The 23,476-nt window shown below is 45.3% G+C and overlaps 1 protein-coding gene across 1 annotated transcript in view; it reads left to right on the top strand.

Moving 5' to 3' along the window:
* FAM189A1 (family with sequence similarity 189 member A1) overlaps nt 1–23,476 on the top strand; it is a 245,153-nt gene that overhangs the window by 200,192 nt on the left and 21,485 nt on the right. Inside the window, exons 4-5 of the mRNA XM_043922074.1 lie at nt 7,453–7,587; nt 18,748–18,855. Of these exons, the coding sequence (XP_043778009.1) occupies nt 7,453–7,587; nt 18,748–18,855 (243 nt within the window). The remainder of the gene's footprint in view (nt 1–7,452; nt 7,588–18,747; nt 18,856–23,476) is intronic.

The raw sequence follows: 23,476 nt of genomic DNA, 5'->3' as shown, positions 1-23,476 counted from the left end.
AGTGTTTGGTGTGGACGATGTGATGGATGGATTATTTTAGAAAGAAGGAGGGAGGTTGGGGTGGGGGGGAGGACAAGAATACAGTCAACCCGGGTCCTTGGTCCCCTCCCATGTGGTGGTGACAAGCAGGGGAAGATTGACAGACGAGCCACGCAGGAGAGAGGCTGTTTCAGTTTTTGTTTTTTAAAAAATATAATTAATTTTATTTTGGCTGTGCTGGGTCTTCGTTGCTGTGCGGGCTTTCTCTGGTTTCTGCGAACAGGGGCTGTTCTCTAGTTGCAGTGCGCAGGCTTGTCATTGCTGCGGTTGCTTTTGTTGCAGAGCACGGGCTCTGGGGCACAGCCTCAGTAGCTGTGGTGCATGGGCTTAGTTGCTCCTGGATCTTCCCAGACCAGGGATTGAACCCGTGTCTCCTACACTGGCAGGTGGACTCCTTACCACTGAGCCACCAGCGAAGCCCCTGGTTCATTTTCTAAACCACTATTTCCCGAGTTAATTTGGCCTCAGAACCTCATTTTAGTTCTTTATGATGTTTCTGTTATTCCAAACATCCTCACTTGGGTCTCTGCAGAACAGAAATGCTAAATGCGCCTTGTGTTCCTGTTAACTGTGTTCTGCCCTCTCTCCGCTTCTGTAGGCCAAGCAGGGCTCTGCATTGATTACAACGCTAACTAATGACTTCTCAGAGTCTGGCCCCCAAAACACACTTCTGCATCGTTAACAAAAGGCAGGGAGGAGATGAAGTCCCCACCCCCGCGGTCCAGCTGGCTCCAGGCCTCTCCTGTGGTAGGAACATCTCAAGACCAGCAGCCTCGTTTCCCTGATCAGCAGGGAGGCTGCTGTGAACATTCATAATTTATCAACTTCTGCTGCCCTTGAAAGTGTCATTTGAACAAAAAGATCTTGTAAAGACTCCTAGGATGGCAGAAATTGTTGCCATGTCCTATGGGGACAACTGGCTCCCTGACAGGAAGGTTACAATGGCCCCTTCAGATTCTCCACTTGTAGATTAGTGCTCTCTCTCCTATCTCTGTCTCTTTCTCTGCCTGTCTCTTTGTCCCTTTTTCTCTGCTTCTGTCTCTCTCTCTCTCCCCTCCTCTCTATCTCTCTCTTTCTGTCTCTCCCTGTCTGTCTCCGTCTGTCTCTTTGTCTCTGTCACTCTCTATCTCTATCTCTCTATCTCCCTGTCTCTGTCTGTCTCTGTCTTTCTCTCTGTCTCTCCCTGTCTCTGTCCCTCTCTCTCTCTCTCTGTCTTTCTGTTTCTGTCTGTCTCTCTCTGCCTGTCTCTCTCACAGCGGCACTAATGTGATGAAAAATGTAAAGTCTGTGCCCTCTGTTAGATTTATTATTCCACAAATAATTTGAGCATCTGTTGCAGAGACAACAGCTAAATTAGCAAACAGATAGACTGTGATGAAATCAAGACCAAAATAAAGGTGATATGTCTGATGATCTGAATAAAAAGCAGGTCCTAGTTTTCCCTGAAAGGTCAGGGAAGGTTTAAAAGCTTAATTGTATGCTTTTTATAATAAAAGTTCTGTCTTCGGGGAATTAGATATTGTTTGCCTTAGATGTTTTATACACACACACAATTTTAAAAAACACACAGAACCTTAGATCCTCAACAGACTTTGGGTTTTAAGGAAATTTTGTTAGTAGATGTTCCCCATTGATCCTGTGATGCATGTTCTAAAGTGCAATGAGAACCAGAGAACAGAGCAGCGCTTTGCTGTCATCAGCAGCACGCCTGTGTTCCAGTGCACTTAATTATGTGCAAAGTGGGATTCAGAAACATTGGTCCACCATCACTGTCAAGCTTCCTTGACAGAGGAAAGCAGCATCATGAAAGCAATATGAGGACAAAAAATCTGTCAGTTTAAAGATGGAAATTTAAATTTTAATGAATTGGGAAGAACTCAAGGACTGATGCTGAAGCTGAAGCTCAAGTACTTTGGCCATCTGGTGCAAAGAGCCGAGTCATTGGAAAAGACCTTGATGCTGGGAAAAATTGAGGGCGGGAGGAGAAGGAGACGACAGAGGATAAGGTGGCTGGATGGCATCGCTGACTCAATGGACACCAGTTTGAGCAAACTCCTGTAGAAAGCGAAGGACAGGGAAGCCTGGCGTTGCTGCAGTCAATGGAGTCACAAGGAGTCGGACGTGACTTAGCAATTGAACAACAACAACGGAAGAACAAGCCTAGCGGGAACTTTCAGGGTCCTGGCCTGTTTGAAGCCACAGGTGCTGGAGGAAAACTGGTCAAACCCAGCCTTGAGGACCCCCACCCCACTCAGTGTAAGGCTGGGCATGGCTGAAGCATCACACACATGGGCCCCTGGGCCTTCCCTTTCCATTGGGCCCTTTCTCCTCCCTGTCAGGCTGACGGGCCATAAATTAGGGGGGTGGGGGGCCAGGCTGGCTTTTCAATGCTGCAAAGAGATTCATGCAAAATCACCACAGAGTTCTGTCATGTGAGTTCCAGTGACCCGAGCACGGAGGGACATCCTGAGATAAATCTGCCAGCCCCCACACACCGAGACGCAGAGGTCAGGGACCTCATCAGAAGGCTTCCAGAATTTGTCTCAGAATTAATCACAGCCTCAGTGAAGTAACGGAAGGACAAGATTAATGCCAGCGTCCATCCCCTGGGGTTGATAACGGGTCATTCGATGTGCTGAACCATCCTTCTCCCCCATCGCCCCCCCCAAGCCCAGTCTCTCCTTTCTCCCTCCCCAGAAAGCTATGTAGCCATTTATGTTAGTAGCCTCAGTGTCAATGCCAAGGTGGGGCTGTGTTCATATGCAATCATTCCTCGAGGCTTTTGAGATGTGGGGACACAGGCTCGCTCGGGAGAGCCAGACTTTATCCCGGTGCTAAGAGCTCAAGGACTCAGTGGAGCCCCAGGCACTGACTCCTGCTTGAGGGCTGTGCCAACTTCAGGGGGAGCTCAGGGCGTGTATGTTTCCATGGGAAGGAGAGAGGAAGACACCCGCTTGGTGCTTTCCTTGTGGCTTCATTTTAAATTTATTTATTTATTTATTTTTGGCTGCACTAGTTCTTTGTTGCTGCCTAGGCTTTCTCTAGTTTCAGCAAACAGAGGCTGCTCTCTAGTTGTGGTACGCAGGCTTCTCATTGCAGTGGCTTCTCTTGTTGGGGAGCACAGCTCTAGGGTGTGCATGGGTTTCAGTAGTTGTGACTTGTAAGCTTAGTTGTCCCAAAGGATTTGGGATTTTATTTCCCTCACCAGGGATTGAACCTGTGTCCCCTGATTCGCAGGCTGATTCTCAGCCACTGGACCACCAGGGAAGACCCTATAGCTTACTTTTATGGGTTGATTGGACTCTAAGCCAGAGCAGCTTTTGGAAGGATATTTGTCCTGTGTTCTTGGAGGCAGCTTACCTCCGCCCCGATGTGTGCATCATTGGTGCTCAGCCAAACTATTCCAACTAGACTTTTCTCTCCAGGTCTTGGAATCTTTACCAGAGTCACCAGTGGGTGAGGGAGACCAGGGACCTCAGTCCAGTTGAGCATCTGAAAGAGATGGCAACTATTTCAAGCCACCTAGATGTCCTCAGCTGAGTTTTATGTCTGTTAAGACATCCACTTCTCCGGTTATCATTCTTTCCCAATTTGGGGGTTTAATTATTTAATGTTTATTATTCCAAATAGTCTTTAAAACACTTTTGCACATCCACCCCCCTGGGACTCTGCTTGGACTCCAGAGTGGGTGAGTGCTCAGTTGTGTCCAAATCTTTGCGACCCCATGGACTGTAGTCCACCAGGCTCCTCTGTCCATGAGATTCTTGAGGCAAGAATACTGCAGTGGGTTGCCATTTCCTTCTCCAGGGGATCTTCCCAACCCAGGGATCAAACCTGCATCTCCTGCATTGGCAGGCAGATTCTTTACCACTGAGCCATCTGTGCGTCTCTGGCAAGGACCAGCATTTCAGAGATGTCACATATTTCCACGTGGGAGCCAACTGTGCCCTCCACAGTTTCAGGCCGTATGTATCAGTTCCAGTTCTGAGTTTCAAAGAAACAACTGGAGCTGTTATCCTTCTGAAGGAGTTATTATAGGACCCCCTAAAGGTCAGTCTCCAGGAAGACCAGAATTCAGATTTGGAGGCTACAAAGCCAGGAAAGGAGCAGTATTCCAAATCACACTGAGGAGCTGCTATTGGGAGTGACCCTGTCATCAGCCCTGGGCTTGTGGCTGACCAAGCTGACCATGGGCTCTGGACTCTGCCCCCAGAGTCCAGCTCCTGCCCTTCTGGAAGTTCATGTCTGCTCCTTACAGAGCTGGGCTGAAACTGGTTCGGTGCACGCCTCAAGCTCCCACTTAGAGTGCCCTGTAGATGTATCACGTCCCACGGGTGGAGCCTGGGACACCTGCCTGCTCTCTCTCTGGAGTGCTGGCCAGGGAAGCCTTTCTGGGAAAAGTGGAAGATTCACAGAAAGATTCTCCAGTCTGGGAGGAGGGCTGTGTGGTATGGGTGCCAGAGAGAATGACCCACATTTCCTGTACCTGAGTTTTTGCCATTTAATCGCGTTTTATACATAGCTTCACATAGGTCATTAAATTTCCATGTTTAATCTCTTGTCTTTTATTTGTTATCATTACTTTAAATAGAATATTTTTGCCATTTTTATTTTTAATTGGTTGTTACTAGTATCATATTTGGGCTTCCTGGGTAGCTCAGCTGGTAAAGAATCTGTCTGCAATGCAGGAGCCCCCAGTTCAATTCCTGGGTTGGGAAGATCCCCTGGAGAAGGGATAGGCTACCCACTCCAGCATTCTTGGTCTTCCATGGTGACTCAGGTGGTAAAGAATCCACCTGCAATGCAGGAGACCTGGGTTTGATCCCTGGGTTGGGAAGATCCCCTGGAAGAGGGCATGGCAACCCACTCCAGTATTCTTGCCTGGAGAATACCCATGAACAGAGGAGCCTGGTGGGCTATAGCCCATGGGGTCACAGAGAATCAGACAGGACTGAGCGACTAAGCACAGCACAGTATCATACTTGTTATAACCAATGCAACAAATACTCTTTAGTGAAACAAATAAAGTGTTTGTTAGATGGAAAAAGAGTAGAGTTGTGAATAAACTCATAAGCAGACTCAGAAAGTCGTGCCCTCATGGTGGTGGTGGTTGTGGGTTTTTTTTTTTCAAGTTTTTCTTATCCTTATTTTTTCTTCCCAATTATTAGTTGGAGGCTAATTACTTTACAGTATTGTAGTGGTTTTTGCCATACATTGACATGAATCAGCCATGGATTTACGTGTGTTCTCCATCCTGAACCCCCCTCCCAGCTCCCTCCTCATCCTATCCTCTGGGTCATCCCAGTGCACCAGCCCCAAGCACTTGTCTCACGCATCCAACCTGGACTGGCGATCTGTTTCTCACTTGATAATATACATGTTTCAATGCTGTTCTCTCCGATCATCCCACCCTCGCCTTCTCCCATAGAGTCCAAAAGTCTGTTCTATACATCTGTGTCTCTTTCCTCATGGTTGTTTAAATCACTTACATGGGGCATTTCTTCTGTATTTTTTTTTTTAACAAATACTCTTAATTCCCATCATTTTTAGTGTAGTCTCTTAGATTGTTTTTAGATATTTGATCGCCTTTGGAAAGACAGTTCTATCTTCTCCAGTATTTACACAGTTTGCAGTCATTTCTTATCTTTAAATTAGCAAGCGCTCCTAAAACAGTGGCCATGGGTGTGGATAACTCTGTGTCATTCCTGATCTTAGTGGAACTGCCTTCATATTTCTCCAGTTAAAATGGTATTTGTGGGTTTCCCTGGTGGTCCAGTGGTTAATCCACCTGACAGTGTAGGTGACAGAGGTTCGATATCTGGTCCAGGAAGATCTCACATCCAAGACTATGTATCACAAGTACCAAACGAAGCCTATGCACAGCAACAAAGGCCCAGAGCAGCCCTTCCAAACAAATAAATAAATATTTTTTAAATGGTATTTGCTTTTGATATTTGCTGGGTAAAAGCCTTATCAGCTTTAAGTCATTTTCTCCTATTCTAAAAAGTGACTGAGAGTTTTTACCATGAATGCCTGCTAAATTTGAGGCACTGGTTGAGATCTATTTATAAGATCGTATGATTTTTCTCCTTTGATTTGTCCCTGGAACAGATTTTCTTGATTGATTTACCACTTTTCCAGAATCCTATTTCTAAAATGAAACTTGGATATTTTTCAGGGTAACCTAGGTTTTGGGAACAAGTAAATACATGATGTTTAACAGAAGTAAGTTTTTCTCTCTCCCTTATGCTGCACGGCCAGCCAGGCCTGGGGCTGTAGCATTTAGAACGTACACACTGACCACTAAGGCTGCTAAGCTTCCAGCTTTTGGATGTATTTTTAGGAGATTCCTTCTGAGCACACAGCCAACCCTAGGGAAAGGGCAGGTGGAGACTGAGAAAGTGCTGAGAGCATTTCAGTACCTGCTTGCCACCATGCCTGAATTCCAAACCCTGGACTCTTTTGTTTTATGAATCTATAAATTCCCTTTCTTGTTTAAGGCATTTAGACTTGGGCTGTATAGTTTGCATTCAAGAGTACTTTTTAGTACAGCAGTGGAATATAATTCCTTTAATACTGCTTTGGGTTTAAGGAGCCACTGTTTTGCTTAGAATATTTTCATTTTTGAAAGGAGAAACTGACCTTTTGGTTTGTGGTAGGAGTGGGGAGCTTTTGTTTTTCCTTTTCAGAATTGTGGGTAAGGTGAAACTAGCTTTATAAGGTAACTGTGGTATTTTCTTCTTTGTCTCTTGCTCTGAAATTGTTTTAAAACATAGAAATTATCTTTTCATTAAAGGTCAGAACAAACTCAGCCTGAAATACCATTTTGGACTTTCTAATCTCTTTTATGGTTATTGATCTTTAGGTTTACTTATGGATTAGGTATCATAGCTTGTATTTTGCTAGGAAATTATCTGTGTCCTCTAGATTTTCAAATTTATGGCTCTAGAGTTACCCATATTCTTTTAATCTCTACTATGTAAGTCTCTTCAGTTGTGTCGGACTCTTTGCAACCCTATGGACTGTGGCCCACCAGGCTCCTCTGTCTATGGGATTCTTCAGGTAAGAATACTGGACTGGGTTGCCATTTCCTCCTCCAGGGGAATCTTCCTGACCCAGGGATCGAACATATGTTTCCTGCATTGGCAGGTGGGTTCTTTACCACTGCACCACCTGGGAAACCCTAACTTTATAGCTTAGGTTTCTTCAAATTTATTTTTTTATTAACTGCTTTTGAAAATAGGAATTTTAAGTAATTCCTAATGGTGTTTCTGGTGGATTTTGTCTGTTAAAAATTCATCTTGACTTTATTATGTAAAGAAAATGAGATAGGATGCTTGTCCCATGTTCCTCATCGTTAGGAACCACACACCAGGTTCTAACCTTGAGCTCCATCTGTGTTCCCCCGTCCAGATCAAGTTCGACAGTGTGGAGGTATGTGTCTGCTGCGAGACCCAGCACCAGGTGTCCGGCTGCAGCAACCTCGGGGAGACGCTGAAGCTGAACCCGCTGCGCGAGGACTGCAACGCCGTGCGACTGACCTTGAAGGTGATCCAGGCTTCACTCGCTCCCGCCTCCCACCCCATCCCTGAGATTTCTCCTGGGAAGATTCTTTTAACGGTGTTCCTTTCAGTTCTTGGTCCCTGCAGCTGGGCACATGCAACAGGGGACATCTTTCTGGAGAGCATTGTAAAGAGTTAGTGAAAGTCGCTCAGTCATGTCTGACTCTGTGCGACCCCATGGATTGTAGCCCACCAGGCTCCTCTGTCCATGGGATTCTTCAACAAGAATACTGGAGTGGGTTGCCATTTCCTCCTCCAGGGAATCTTCCTGACCCAGGGATCAAACCAAGTCTCCTGCATTGCAGGCAGATTCTTTACCATCTAGGCCACCAGGGAAGCCCCTTAAACAATTAGAAGTTTCCGCTTTAAAGGTTTTGTTTTTTGAATTTTCCATTTTCACCATTTCACTTTCTGCCTCCAACCTCTGTGAAGCACTGCTGAATGGTTGAAAGAGGCCGTCACAAATATTGATATGACATGTGTCACTGCTTTTCCAGCGTTTGATTTTATTGAACTCTAGTTGACTTACACTGTTGTGTTTAATTTCTGCTGTACAGCCAACTGATTTAGTTATAGGTATATTCTTTTTCATATTCTTTTCCATTATGGTTTATCATAGGATATTGAGTAGAGCTCCTCGTGCTATACAATAGGACTTTGTTGTTTATCCATCCTATATATAATAGTTTGCATCTGCTAATCCCAAACTCCCAATCCTTCCTCCTTCCCTTTGGCAACCACAAGTCTGTTTTCTATGTCTGTGAGTCAGTTTCTATGTCACAGATATGTTCGTTTGTGCCATATTTTAGATTCCACGTATAAGTGATATCATTTGGTATTTGTCTTTCTCTTTCTGACTTACTTAGTATGATCATCTCTAGTTGCATCCATGTTGCTGCAAATGGCATTATTTCATTGTTTTTTATGGCTGAGCCAACATTTTTGCTATTATACCATCAGAGAACAGATGGGTACTTATTTTGCCTTTTTAAAGATAGTTGGAGTAAGAAATGTTACAGTTTGCCATGGCAGTCTATTCTTATGTACAGCATCTGATTTTTCTTTAATGGCATGGAAAATTGTTTATATTATTTCTTTCTTTTTCTCACTACAAGTTTTTCCTGCTCCTGAAAATCAAAATTGGCCACTTACACACACATCTGAACAATGAACCCAATTCTTCTCCTCTTTTCCCTGAAACTAAACTGCTACACTTTTTCTGAAAAATAAGTCTACAGTGCAAGGAGCCCTTGATGGGTGGTACTATGGTGCATGCGCGCTAAGTTGCTTCAGTCATGTCTGACTCTGCGACCTCACAGACTGTAACCCACCAGGCTCCTCTGTCTATGGGATTTTCCAGGCAAGAATACTGGAGTGGGCTGCCATGCCCTCTTCCAGGGGATCTTCTCTACCCAGAAATCGAACCTGAGTCTCTTGGTGTCTCCTGCATTGGCAGGCAGGTTCTTTACCACTAGCGCTACAGTATATAATAGGGGCCCTGTAGTATGTGTGTGGGGGACGCAGTGTGTGAGGGTCTGGAGGCTCTGGAGGACCACCTAACACCTGGCGGGCACAGAGGGCAGTGTCACTGTCTGGAACAGGGGCCTGTGGTGGGTCCACTGTAGGCGACATTTCAGATGCCGGAAATGGTGACCAGTCGGTCAAGCGAGCTCTCTGTGAATTCCCATGCTCTGGGAAACTGGCTGACAAAAAGAGCAGTGGCCACAGAGAGAGAGGAGGTACCTGAGGAGGTACCTGAGGCCCGATGTGGGAGGGACCTGGCCCCCAGCACCTGCCCTGTGTCACAAGGAGTGTGGTCCCCGATTCTTCTTCCAGTCTGAAGAGGAATGTCTCTGGAGCCCGGAAGATGATGGCAGTGCTGCTTCTCTGGTCCCTCAGATTGTTCTCGGGGGTCTGGAGGCTCTGAAACCCCCTGCTCCCTGGGTCTCTTTGAAGCTTTCCCACCACGTCTAAACCCCAGATCACAGGGAGAATGCCACAGACAGAGGAGCCTGATGGGCTACAGTCCATGGGGTCACAAAGAGTCGGACACGACTAACACTCTCTCTTTCACTTCCTAATAATGTCTAGGCTTTTGGAAGATTAAGTGACAAAATAAATGATAAAAAGATGTTTTGGTACGTTAATGGTGGTCTTTGCCAAGTCAAACCCAACACAAGATTGTGACATATTTTCTGATCAATATTAACAGAAGTTTTAAAAGGCTACAAAAACTGGAATCATAACTGATGGAATATGACTCATCATGGGTTGATGTTATATCCATCCTAACTTTATTCTTTGCTATATCCCCAGTTATCATTACAGTTATATTATAATGATGTATTTCTAATTGAAAACAGAGGTAAAGATCTTTTTTTGTTTGTTTGCTTTAAGTACCTGGTTTAATTTATGGAGCTATAGTAAAACAAATTATCCAAAGAAACCTTATCAATGGATAAGGAAATAACTTTCCAGGAATCAATCAGTTATTGAGCTTATAAGCTTACTTCTCTTGAAGATTCTTTTCTTTGTCTCTAAGGAAGTTAAAGAAAAAGAAAAAAAACCCCAGCAAGACAATTTCCTAAAAACCTAGGGACCTGAAAAATAGACTGATTGTTTAATCTTGAGTACGTTTTTAACCATACTGAAGAAATAAAAATGCTCCTGAGAATAAGTGAACATTGATATTTTGTGACAGAGTGTGGAGGCCAACAAGTCTAGAATGGTCAGGGTGGGCAGCAGGCTGGACATCAGGGAAGAGCTGATGCTGCAGTTTACCCACAGGCAGAACCCCTTCTCCTGGTGGGGAGGGGTGGAGGGTCAAGCCTTCACCTGGATGAATGAGCCCCTCTCCATCACTCGGTGTTTCTCCAGTCCTCAGGCTACGACAGCCCCCTGCAGTGGAAGCATGGAGTCCTAACCCTGAACCACCAGGGATGTCCTGACAGTGGACATTTTTAATGTCTAAGGCAACATGCTCGTCAAACACAGCTTCAAGATGCACCCCTCTTCCTCCCAGACCGCTGCCCTGGACCCTCCCCAAGTGGACACCCTGAAGCCGTTGGCAGGGGATGTGCTGTGATATAGCTGATGAAAGTTATCTTTCTGTTAGCTGGGGGAGTGTGGGGGTGGAGGCCGCAGGGCTTGAGTGCTGGGCCACATGGGTGGGCCCCTCACACGAGGACCCTCCAACCTCCAGCACATTCAGATAAGGACCCACAGCAGGTGGACCCCAGCCCTCTGCCCTCGACTGTGGGATCTTTTGAGGCACCATGTCAGGGTCTGAGAAGAGGAGGATCATGAAGAGGGCCGGCACCACACTGTTTGGTCTGGGGTGGTCCCAGGATGAATAATAATAGACCTGATCTTCACTCTACTCCCCAGACAAAACAAGGGGCTTCAGAGGAGCCCCATTGCCTTGACTGGGGGGCAGAGAGCAGGTTATGGTTCTGCATACACAGCCTGGAGGAGACAGCGTGGAGTCCACTCCCTGAGACCGGAGGTTGTATCTAAAGCACTTAGTTATCTTCAGGGCTCTGAATTAGCACCGATATGCTGCAGGGAAGAGGACATTAAGAGGAAAGTATGCAGGATGGGAAATGTTTCAATAATAATTGAATGATGAGGCCATTTGAAAGAACATGTAAAACCGGCAGAAGGGAATGTGAAGGTAGAGAATTACTTGTAACAAAGGAGCCGGAAGTAATCCTGGGGTCATGGGTAGATTCTCTCCCTTGATCGTGGTGGTGGCTATGCAGGTGTGCACATGTGTCAAAACTCATTGGATTCTGTGTTTAAAATATGCTCACTCTGTCATTCGTCTGTCATACATCAGTACCTCAAGCTGTTAAATGTCCATGTGACAGATGAGTGGTGGGTGAAGAAAGACGTGAAAGCAAGACCAGAAAGATGGAGACAGGCCCGTGCAGGCGTTCAGAGATGCGTTTAGGGATCTGACTTCATTCAGAAATCAACACACACTGGTTATAGAAGCTCAAGGAAAGGAGGAGATGACCATGGCTGAACTGAGCATAACTGTCTGGAGGGGCTTACTGTCCCCAGGCCCTTGCAGAGAAGCCCAAGATCAGAGGGGTCACAGGACAGAACCTTGACTGAGGGAGCAGAATTCCTGCCAGAGAGACGACTCAGCGGAGGAGTGATACCTAACAATGGTCTTTTACACTTGACCCCAGTGTGGCTTTTCTGAGGGCCATCCTTTGTCACCTGCTTTGCACAGTCTTTTTATTTACTTATTTATTTATTATTTTTATTTTTTTGTTGAAGTATAGTTGATTTACCTGTGTGTGTTAGTCACTCAGTTGTGTCCAACTCTTTGCAACGCTATAGACTGTCGCCTGCAAGTCTCCTCTGCCCATGGAATTCTCTAGGCAAGAATACTCGAGTGGATTGCCATTCCCTTCTCCAGGGGATCATCCCAGCCCAGGGATCAAACCCGTGTCATTGGCAGGCAGATTCTGTACCACTGAGCCACCAGGGAAGCCTATTATAACAGTACTAGAATGATTAGTCATGCAGTCCTCAGCCTGGGCTCACATGCTATGTCTTTTCAGCGGGCACACCTGCCAGGATGTAAAGAGGGTCCATCTTCCCTTTGACAAAACATCCCATTTCTCTACAAAGGGGTAACATTCTCATGGTGGAAGAGGTACCTTTGCTTCAGTCACATCCTTGCCAAGAGTTCTTGCCATAGATTCTTCTTGACTTGTCTTGTATTGTTAATGTATTGGCCGTTTGTGTTTCTCATCAGTGAATCACCTGTTTTGTCTGTCTTCCTGTTGGGTTCTCTGTTCTAAACAATGACCTTAGTCATAAAAATCTCATGCACTCTGGGACTTGTCATTCAGTTTTGTTCGGGATGTCATTTCGTTTCATTTTGGATGTCATTTTTCAGAGACGAGTTTTCAGTTTCAGTGCAGTCAGATTCATTTCCTGTTGGGAGTGTCTTTTCTATATTGCATTTAACAAATATTTTCCCATCCTGAGGTCAGACAAACTTCCTGGATTTTTTTCCCATAAGTTTTAAAACTTTGCTTTTCATGTTTAGTTCATTTATCCACCTGGGGCTTAGTTATGCATGTGGCATGAGATATGACCTAGTTTTGTTTTTCACTGATAGATCATCATCAGCTGTTACAGCTCAGGTTAGTGGTCATTTAGTCATGTGGCTATATATTGAGTATCTGTATCTGAAGGCATTTATTTCTGGGGACTCTTTTCTTCTGTGTTGGTGTATGGCTTGACTCAGTGTCAATAGCTCATTATATTAAATGCTGTTTCTTTATTAAGCATGTGTTTAGTAGGATCAGCCCCCTCTTTGTTCTTCTCAAAGTGATCTTGGCTCTTCTCTGTCCTTTGTGGACTCTCCCCTGGCTCTGCCTCCCCCTTACCCATTTCTCTCTCTGTCTTAGACACACAAAGCCATGCATTTGTAACTGCATTGTATTTTTAGGTTAGTTTTCTGAGAATGGTCATTTTTGGTGTATCTTTCCATTTATTTATCCTTCTGTTGTGTTTTTCAAGAAAACTGGTATAATTTTTGTTTGATACATTCCTAGATGTCATATAGTTTTGTCCAACTACAGGAAAAGTAGAGTTTTTTGAAGTACATTTTCTGATTTTAAAATGTTTGTATAGAGAAACGCATTTACTTCTGTTCATTGATCATGCGTCCAGTTACTGATAATTCCATTTACTCTGACAGTTTGCCCATAGATTGCTTGGGGTTTTCTATTTAGTGGGTTACCTTATCTGGGAATAACGGCAGTATACTTCTTCCTTTCCAGTCTTTATGTTGCTTATTGATTTTTCTTCATTTTCCCTATCTTCCCGAACTGGCAAGGACTCTTCAGCACAGTATTGAATAGGGCTTGAGCCAGACATCTTGTTTTCTTCCTGATTTATTTTACTTTATTTTTATTGGGGTATAGTTTATTTACAGTGTTGTGTGATGTAAATTACAATGTTGTGTACAATGTAGTTTCAAGTGTGCAGCAAAGTGACTCAAATTCTTTCAACCACTATAGGTTATTACAAGATGTTGAGTATAGTTTCCTGTGCTATACATTAGGTCCTTGTTGTTTATCTGTTTTATTCCTTCCTGATTTCAAAGGAAATGTATTCAATAATTAGGGATAATGTTTATTGAAATTTTCTGGGACTAAATAGTATTTTCCAGGTTTAGGGAATCCCATTTTATTACTGTTTTGCTTAGAATTTACCATTAAAGAGTTTTAAACTTTAGCACGAATGCTACCTCTATTGAGATGTGTGTATGCTAAAATTTATGTGTATTTATATATTTGTATATACATACACATATGTGTATGTACAAATACATGCATGCATATTTAATAGATGCAGCATTTGCTAAAATTTTACTCTTTAATATATATTTAATTTAATATATAAATATATATGTATATGTACCCACAGGCTTCCAGGTGCAGTGGTAAAGAATTCACCTGCCAATGCAGGAGACTCTAGTTCAACCCCTGGGTCAGGAAGATCCCTTGGAGAAGGAAACAGCAATTCCAGTATTCTTGCCTGGAGAATTCCATGGACAGAGGAACCTAGTGGGCTACAGTCCGTGGGGTCAAAAAGAGTCAGACACGACTGAGCCAGCACAAGTTTTATGTTTTATGTGGTTCCAAGGATTCTCTCATTTTCATTATGATTCACTTTTTAATCCCTGAGTCATTCCACCGTGTGTTGTGAATTTGCAGAGGTAGAGAGGGCTTAATCAGTTGTTTTCCTGTCATTCACAGCAAACGTAACTGCACTGTGGTTGGATAATCCCATACGCCTGTGTCTTAGTTTGTTGACCTTTGCTTTGCAACCAATTTGCAAGCAAGTTTTGTAAAGCCCCATTCATCTTGTGAGTCCAGGTTCTGGCACACATCTGTGAGACGTGGTGTCATCCCTGTCGTCACTGTCTGCTGGGCGTGTTGGGCCAGGTGTGTGGAAACCTCATGCCCTGGTGCATTTGCCCATTTATATGCCCACTGCTCTGGTTTCCCTTCTCTCTGACTATCCTCATCTAGATCTTCTTTATAAACTCTTTCTGCTCCAGAATCAGGACCCAGCTCTGGGTTCTCAGGGCTTCTCCTGGTGGCTCAGATGGTTAAGAATCTGCCTGCAATGCAGAGACCTGGGTTTAATCCCTGGGTCAAGAAGATCCCTGAAGAAGGGAATGGCAACCCACTCCAGGATCTTGCCTGGAGAATCCCATGGACAGAGGAGCCTGACGGGCTATAGTCCACAGGGTCACAAAGAACCCAACATGACTGAACAGCTAACACTTTCACTTCATTTTCTGGGTTCTGATTCAGACTCTCATCTCTCCTGGCCAAGCACACCCTCGCTGGGCAAGTTCAGCTGCATCCCTGGTGTTGTCCCCACCCCTGCACTGGCAATATCCATGTCCCAGAGTCCAGCCCAGGCCCACGCAGCTCCCTCCACGCAGAGAACCGCAGCCCTCTCAGACTCGATGGACCCCACTGAATTCTTCCTCACTGTTCCCAGCAGTTCCACACCCCATGCAGCCTGCCCATCTCGGGAATAGCTGCCCCTGCTCAGGCCATGGGGTGACTGTTTTTTCTCCTTTATTACTCCCTCCTGTTAATCACCAAGTCCCCTATCCGTCACATCCTTCTCTGCTTCTCATCTTCACCTGCCTCATTCATGGAAGCCGCCTTGCTGTTGTTATTCAGTCACTCAGTCGTATCCAACTCTTTGCAACCCCATGGACTGCAGCACACCAGGCTTCCCTGTCCTCCACTGTCTCCCAGAGTTTGCTCAAACTCATGGCCATTGAGTTGGTGATGCCACTTGTGGCTCCTCAATCCAAATATTTATATGTTCAAAACTCTCAAAAGCTTCTGTGTGCCTTCATTTATCTTTGAACAGATCCTAGAAGGCATTTAAGGAACACTGTCTAGTCTGGGCACATGAGGAAATGTTTTAATATAAGTTAAATGCAGATTGGAAATGTTACTTCTTATTATAAATAGTACCCCAGTCCCTAGGTGGCTAAAGGCTAATAAGATCATTTAAATTACTTCTGTGTGTATTTCCTGAGTGCCTCTTCCTTCTTTTTGGCTTCATTCTTTATATTCCTGAGCTTTAATCAAACTACTGTCACTCAAACAAGTGGACAGAATCTTCCAGAGGCAGAGCCACAGCAGAGCAGTAAAAGGTGCGTGGACGTCAGAATTTTTCTCTCGCCTCAGTTGAACGGTAGGTGCAATGATATAGAATTTGTTTAGGCCATGGAAGGGCATTGTGGAGTGGGCATCCAGTCATTTCTGTGACTGTTTTTCTTAAGCATTTGTGGACGAGGCCTTAAAGCCCTTTACTGAATTCATCCTCCAGTGTTTGTGAGCAGATGAAAGTCCCCAGGTGACTGGCCATCCATCATGGGATCGTAAGTGGTGTTTATTGAACCTCACTGTGTGCTGAGCCTTGCTCTGAGCCCTTCATGTTTGTGAACTAATTTCACCTTCACAGCCCTGAGATAGCTGGGTATATTGCTATTCCATTTATTTATTTATTTAGACTGTGCTGGGTCTTCATTTCTGTGCGGGTTTTTCTCTAGTTGCAGTGAGTAGGGGCTACTCTGTAGGTGTGGAGCTCAGACTTCTCACTGCAGTAGCTTCTCTTGTAGAACACAGGCTATAGGGTATAGGGGCTTCAGTAGTTGCGGCTTCCAGGCCCTAGAGCACAGGCTCAGTAGTTGTGGCGAAGGGTTTAGTTGCCCCCATGGCATGTGGAATCTTCCTGAATTAGGGATCAAGTCCATGTTTCCTGCATTGGCAGGTGGATTCTTTACCACTGAGCCATCAGGGAAGCCCTGTTATTCCATTTTACAGATGAGGACACTGAGGCACAGTGAAATGAGACAGCTTCCCAAAGTCACGCAGGTCATTACAGTGGATCAGAGATTCTTGGCCAGCTCCCACTACCATCTGCAGTGGACACATAGGCATGCTACCCAGGACCATGGCTTGCCACAGGACAGTGGATGCACACACTCAGAACAAGCTGAAGTCCAGCGAGAAAACAGTTATTAATACCTTCTGAATCACCAAAATTAAACTATGTTCACTCTAATTTATGTTCAGTTCGTTTCAAAAAAAAAATTCTTAGAAAATTGATAAACCAACAATTTGTTGTTTGGTCGCTAAGTTGTGTCCAACTCCTTGCAACCCCATGAACTGCAGCAGGCCAGACTTCCTTGTCCTCCCTTATCTCCCTGAGTTTGCTCAAACTCATGCCCACTGAGTCAGTGATGCCATCCAACCATCTCACTCTCTGTCGTCCCCTTCTCCTCCTCCCCTCAATCTTTCCCAGCATAGGGTCTTTTCCAGTGAGTCGGCCCTTTGCATCATGTGGCCAAAGTATTGGAGCTTCGACATCAGTCCTAATGAATGTAATCAATTGTGTGCTGTGTCACCTCAGTCGTGTCTGACTCTTTGTGACCCCATGGACTGTAGCCCACCAAGCTCCTCTATCCACGGGATTTTCCAGGCAAGAATACTGCAGAGGGTTGTGATTTCCTACTCCAGGGGATCTTCCAGACCCAGGGATTGAACCCACGTCTATTAAGTCTGCTGCATTGGCAGGCGAGCTTTTTGTTTTTGTTTTTTTTTAACTAGTAACACCACCTGGAGAAGGAAATGGCAACCCACTCCAGTATCCTTGCCTGGAAAACCCCATGGATAGAGGAGCCTGGCAGCCTACAGTCCATGGGGTCGCAAAGAGTTGGACAGGACTTAGCAACTAAACAACAGCAACAATGGCATGGATGGTTTTGCCATGAACAAGAATAAGGGCTCCTGGTTCCTGTGATCCTCCTTACTCCCCCTCACCCTTCCCATCCCTTTCCTCTACTGGCTCTCCAGTAAAGTCCTGCAGGGATGAACTATTGATGCTTGGAACAACTTGGATGAATCTTGAGCGAATTAGTTCAGTTCACTCAGTTGTGTCCGACTCTTTGCGACCCCGTGAAATGCAGCACGCCAGGCCTCCTTGTCCATCACCAACTCCCGGAGTCCACCCAAACCCATGTCCATTAAGTCAGTGATGCCATCCAACCATTTCATCCTCTGTCATCCCTTTCTCCTCCTGCCCTCAATCTTTTCCAGAATCAGGGTCTTTTCAAATGAGTCAGCTCTTCACATCAGGTGACCAAAGTATTGGAGCTTCAGCTTCAACATCAGTCCTTCCAATGAACACCCAGGACTGATCTCCTTTAGGATGGACTGGTTGGATCTCCTTGCAGTCCAAGGGACTCTAAAGAGTCTTCTCCAACACCATAGTTCAAAATCATCAATTCTTCGGCTCTCAGCTTTCTTCACAGTCCAACTCTTACATCCATACATGACCACTGGAAAAACCATAGCCTTGACTAGACAGACCTTTGTTGACAAAGTAATGTCTCTGCTTTTTCATATGCTGTCTAGGTTGGTCATAACTTTCCTTCCAAGGAGTAAGCGTCTTTTAATTTCATGGCTGCAATTACCATCGGCAGTGATTTTGGAGTCCCCCAAAATAAAATCAGCCACTGTTTCCATTGCTTCCCCATCTATTTCCCATGAAGTGATGGGACCAGATGCCATGATCTTCGTTTTCTGAATGTTAAGCTTTAAGCCAACTTTGTCACTCTCATCTTTCACTTTCATCAAGAGGCTTTTTAGTTCCTCTTCACTTTCTGCCATAAGGGTGGTGTCATCTGCATATCTGAGGTTATTGATATTTCTCCCAGCAATCTTGATTCCAGCTTGTGCTTCCACCAGCCCAGCGTTTCTCATGATGTACTCTGCATAGAAGTTAAATAAGCAGGGTGACAATATATAGCCTTGACATACTCCTTTTCCTATTTGGAACCAGGCTATAACTACCTAATAATTATCAAAATTGTAAAATACATCATTTAGTATCTAATTTGATCAACCATGTGTGAGAGTACACAAATGTGTCTATAAAAGGCCAGTTTTAATGAAAAAAAAAGAAAGCCCCGCAAAACAGTTGGCCACCCTTGTCCTGGACCTCAACGGTGGTGCTGAGGATCCTGCCGTCTGCATTGCCAAGACAGTGCTGACGCCCTCTGCATCTTTTCCCACAGGAACTCCTCTTCAGTGTGTGTGCCCTCAACGTCCTGTCCACCATTGTGTGTGCACTGGCCACAGCCATGTGCTGCATGCAGATGGTCTCCGCTGATGTCCTGCAGATGGTAAGTGGCCCCCTGCCTCTCCCCCTCCCCCCAGCACACTCAAAATGGTGGGCTCTGGCCCCCTTCCCCAACCAGTTTGAGAGCAATGCAGCATGGACACTGCTGGCTTCCCACCAGGACAATGAGCCCTGACAGTGCATGGGGCCTAGAGATCCTTGAAGGTCCCTCCATGTTGCCCTCTGGAAGACAGAAACCCACACATTAGATGCCACTGATGTATTTATTTAGGTGCAGTTGGAGCTCCTTGCTGATGGGGTCCAGCTACTGTTACCTGCCCTAGGGAGCCCCAGGTTTGTGCCCCTGAGTAACTATGGTGACTGTCCTGTAGCCCGAGACAGCCTCCCAAGCTACACAACTGTCTCCAGGCTTCAGAATTCATTTTTTAAAAAATTATCTATTTATTTATTTGGCTGTTCCAGATCTTAGTTGCAGCTCGTGGGATCTTTGATCTTCTTTGTGAGATCTTTAGTTGCAGCATGCAAATCCTTAGTTACAACATGTGGGATCTAATTTCCTGACCAGGGGTTGAACCCAGGCCCCTGAATTGGAGGTGCAGAGTCTCAACCACTGGACTGCCAGAGAAGTCCCCCAGAATTCACTTGTAATAAAGCAGGATTGTTAGAATATGAGCTCTTCTCAAATTGAAAAACTGCTCCACTGTGCCTTGCACACTTGCTCATTAATAACCTCAGCTCATAATCCAGTAGCAGGTCACTGGTCGGCTATCATCGGCGCCTCCAGCCAGGATCTTAGAGATGAAGAAGTGCTGGTCCCCAGGGGAGGGATGAGGCCAAGAGTGGAGGTCACATGCTGATTAATACACAATCAGTAATAGTGACGGCTGTTCGTTATTTATGTGAATGGAACATGACCCACTGCTCAGTACGTTACCACTAAAGTCAGCAAGTCAAGAGGAGGTAATGAGAAGATGCTGTTCTTCATGCTAAGGGTAGGAACCCTCCGTCCCTGCTCCCCTGGGCCCCTCCAGGCCCTGCCCTGCCTCCTCCCCAATGTTTCAAGCATCTTACGAAACAAAAGGCAAGGTGTTCTTGTAGGAGCCTGCGTGTTTTGTTCTTCCCCACCCAGCCTGTAGCAATTCATCAGTTCATGACGCAGGGGCCAGAGAGCATCATTACCAAGGTGTTAAAAATTCATCGGCTCTAATCACGTGCGGCCTGTTCTTCCCCGTGTACCTCCACACAGCTGTCACAGCCTGCCGACCTTTCCGAGAGGCGGCGGTCTTCCAAAAGACACCTAATTAAGCATCTCTTCAGCAGCGATGAACTCCTGGCCTCACTCGCTGAGCCCTCATGTAGACATTTCTCTCTGGTATGTTGTGTGAAGGAAGGTTAAGTGCCGTGGGGGTCCACTCACCTCAGCAGATTTTCTTGTCAATCTGGAAATATCACTCCAATCAAACTAACGGAACTGCAGGGCTGGAAACACTGAAAGTTTGCATTTCCTACTTTTCAGAATTAAAATAGAAATTACCAACCAAATAAGAAAGTCTGTCATAGCTGTAACAGCATGCACACTGGATTGTAACATACAGGGTCATTGTCATTCCTCACTGGGGGATGTGAGCCACCCATGTATATTACCCTATGACTTGATCCTATAACCTGAAACAATCATGGCCGTCCAGCTAAGTCAATAGAGAGAGAGGTGTTTGAATATCTGCATTGGTCCCTGAGATGGAAGTCATGTCAGTTATTTGGCCATCTCTCCGAGATGCTACTTGTTCTTTATTTGGGGCCTGTCTCTGCCTTTGCAAACAGTTCTCCGCTTGTACATACAGACGTCCTGGGTCTGAGGAATCAGCTGGGTCTCGGTCTGGTCCCCTGGCTTCACCTGCAGACCTCCCTCAACCTCAGTTTCCTCACTCTGGAAAGGGCACTGATTGGATACCTAGAATGTGTCTTGAGTCTTAAATGCATGGAGGGAATGTGTCCCACTTTGCTTCAGGACCTAGCAGCCATGACTGTGAAGGCAGTGGTCCCCGATGTACTTTATCAACCAGAAGTATAGTAGGGTTGCACTTACGGCAGCTGCCACCAGAGCCCCTGTATGTCTCCTGGCCAAGTACTGGGCAGGTAAGTTTGCTTCAAAGTCTTGGCTTGGAAACAGAAATCCTTGACTCTCCTGTTGGTGAGTCCTTCTCCTTCTGTGACCATGGGCAATGGAACAGACCAGGTTCTGCTCTCCTTGGAAGGCCCACTACACTGCTGACCTGCAAAGCCACCAGGGAGCCTATAACCATGGTGCCCATGGGACCAGTGCCTGACCTTGGGCGCATCACTGCCTGTTGGGCCCACTTTTCTCTGCTCTAAATAAGACCATTTACATCCTACCATCCTCACAGGGCCACTAGAAGATAAATCAGATCACATGTGTCAGTGGGCTTTGAAAAAGCTTGGTGGCGACGTTGCTAGTTGGCTGGACCACGTGGGTCGTGGCTCGGCCAGGCTGGTCACACGGGCTGCATCCTCTGAGATGTGGGACAGCCTGAGGGGGTCACAGTTACATCCTAACAGATGGAGGTGAGACTCTGTTATTCTTGAGGATGCCTCAGAAGCTCTTCTCAATTTTTGTAAATGTTTCCCACTGCCCCCCACCACAGGTTTATTGAGGTATAATTGACTGTAATTTTCTTACTTCATTTTGTCAGATCTTTTAGTTAAAGAAGTAACAGGATCATTGAAACAAGGAAAATATAGAGATAGATAAAGAAAAAGTTGACCATTTCCTTAAACCCACTGTATCCTCCTGAGGAAGCTTTGCAGTGAATCTTCCATTTCTTTACTCCTTAGGACTTAAACATATGAGCTTCCCTGGTGGCTCAGCTATAAAGAATCTGCCTGCCAGTGCAGGAGATGCAAGAGATGTGGGTTCAATCCCTGGATAAGGAAGATCCTCTGCAGGAGGAAATGGCAATCCACTCCAGTATTCTTGCCTGGGAAATCCTATAGACAGAGCAACCTGGTAGACTACCGTCCATGGTGTCACAAAGAGTCACACAGGACTTAGCAACTAAACAACATTAAAAAATACATGAATATTCTCTCTCCCTTCTTTTTTCCTTCCTCCCTCCTCTCTTCCATTTCTCTTTCCTTCCCTTTCTTCCTTCATTTAATCCTTGTATTTTTGCCCGAACTGGCTCACACAATGTATATTACTCTGTCACTTGATCTTTCAACCTGAAACAATCATGGCCATCCAGCTAAGTCAATAGAGAGAGAGGTATTTGAATATCTGCTTTGGTCCCTGAGATGGAAGTCACATCAGTTATTTGGCCATTTCTCTGAGTTGCTGCTCGTTTTTTATTTGGCTTCTGCCACTGCCTCTACAAATGGTTCTCCTTGTACATACAGTTACAACTCTCTGGACCAACCTGCACTGAACCACCTGGCCAGCCAGCGTGGCTCTCCATCCTGCCTGGAAGATGCACTGCCCGCTGCCCAGGGTACCTTCTTCTTCCCCACCCACTCCCCTGCAGCCTCTGCAGTTCACCCACTCACCATTTCTGCTCCCAGCAGTTGGGTCCTCTGCTTTTCTAGGGGCAGTTGTTTAGTTCAGTTCAGTTACTCAGTTGTGTCTGACTCTTCGCGACCCCATGAACTGCAGCACGCCAGGCCTCCCTGTCCATCACCAACTCCCGGTCCACCCAAACCCATGTCCATTGAGTTGGTGACGCCATCCAACCATCTCATCCTTTGTCATCCCCTTTTCCCCCTGCCCTCAGTCTTTCCCAGCATCAGGGTCTTTTTAAATGAGTCAGCTCTTCGCATCAGGTAGCCAAAGTATTGGAATTTCAGCTTCAACATCAGTCCTTCCAATGAACACCCAGGGCTGATCTCCTTTAGGATGGACTGGTTGGATCTCCTTGCATTCCAAGGGACTCTCAAGAGTCTTCTCCAACACCATAATTCAAAATCATCAATTCTTTGGTGCTCAGCTTTCTTTATAGTCCAACTCTCACATCCATACATGACCACTGGAAAAACCATAGCCTTGACTAGATGGACCTTTGTTTACAAAATAATGTCTCTGATTTTTAGTATACTATCTAGGTTGGTCATAACTTTCCTTCCAAGGAGTAATCGTCTTTTAATTTCATGGCTGCAGTCACCATCTGCAGTGATTTTGGAGCCCAGAAAAATATAGTCAGCCACAGTTGTATCTATCCCCAAACCAGTTTATACCAGGGGTATGTGAATTGTAAGTGCATATTCTACTACTGTGTGAACCAAAAAAAAATATGAGTACAAAAAGAGAATTATTTCTATTACAATAAAATTGAGTGCTCTTGAAAGATTCTCAAAAGATTTTCTAGTAAGCTGTTTTCCTCTGCGCTTACTTTATTGCCAGCCACCCAGTCTCAGGGACATCGTCTGCTATTACACGCATCTCCATTCGGCACCAGCTTGTTAACTTCATCTTTTGGTACTATCATTTATGTAAAAGAGGGTCACTAGATATATTGCCATCAATTTAAATGTAGGTCAGACAACTCCAGGGGGTTGGGATAAAAACTAAAAAAAAAGTCTAGGGGTTGTCTGCACACACACTGCTACCCAAGTACGTTTAAGTTCTGGCTCTGCTGTAAAAACACAGACCTAGA

This window comes from Cervus elaphus, chromosome 13 (assembly GCF_910594005.1).
Source record: "Cervus elaphus chromosome 13, mCerEla1.1, whole genome shotgun sequence".
In the NCBI taxonomy this organism is placed as follows: domain Eukaryota; kingdom Metazoa; phylum Chordata; class Mammalia; order Artiodactyla; family Cervidae; genus Cervus; species Cervus elaphus.
Note: the sequence above shows the minus strand (reverse complement) of the source record. Positions and strands in the feature narration are given on the sequence as shown.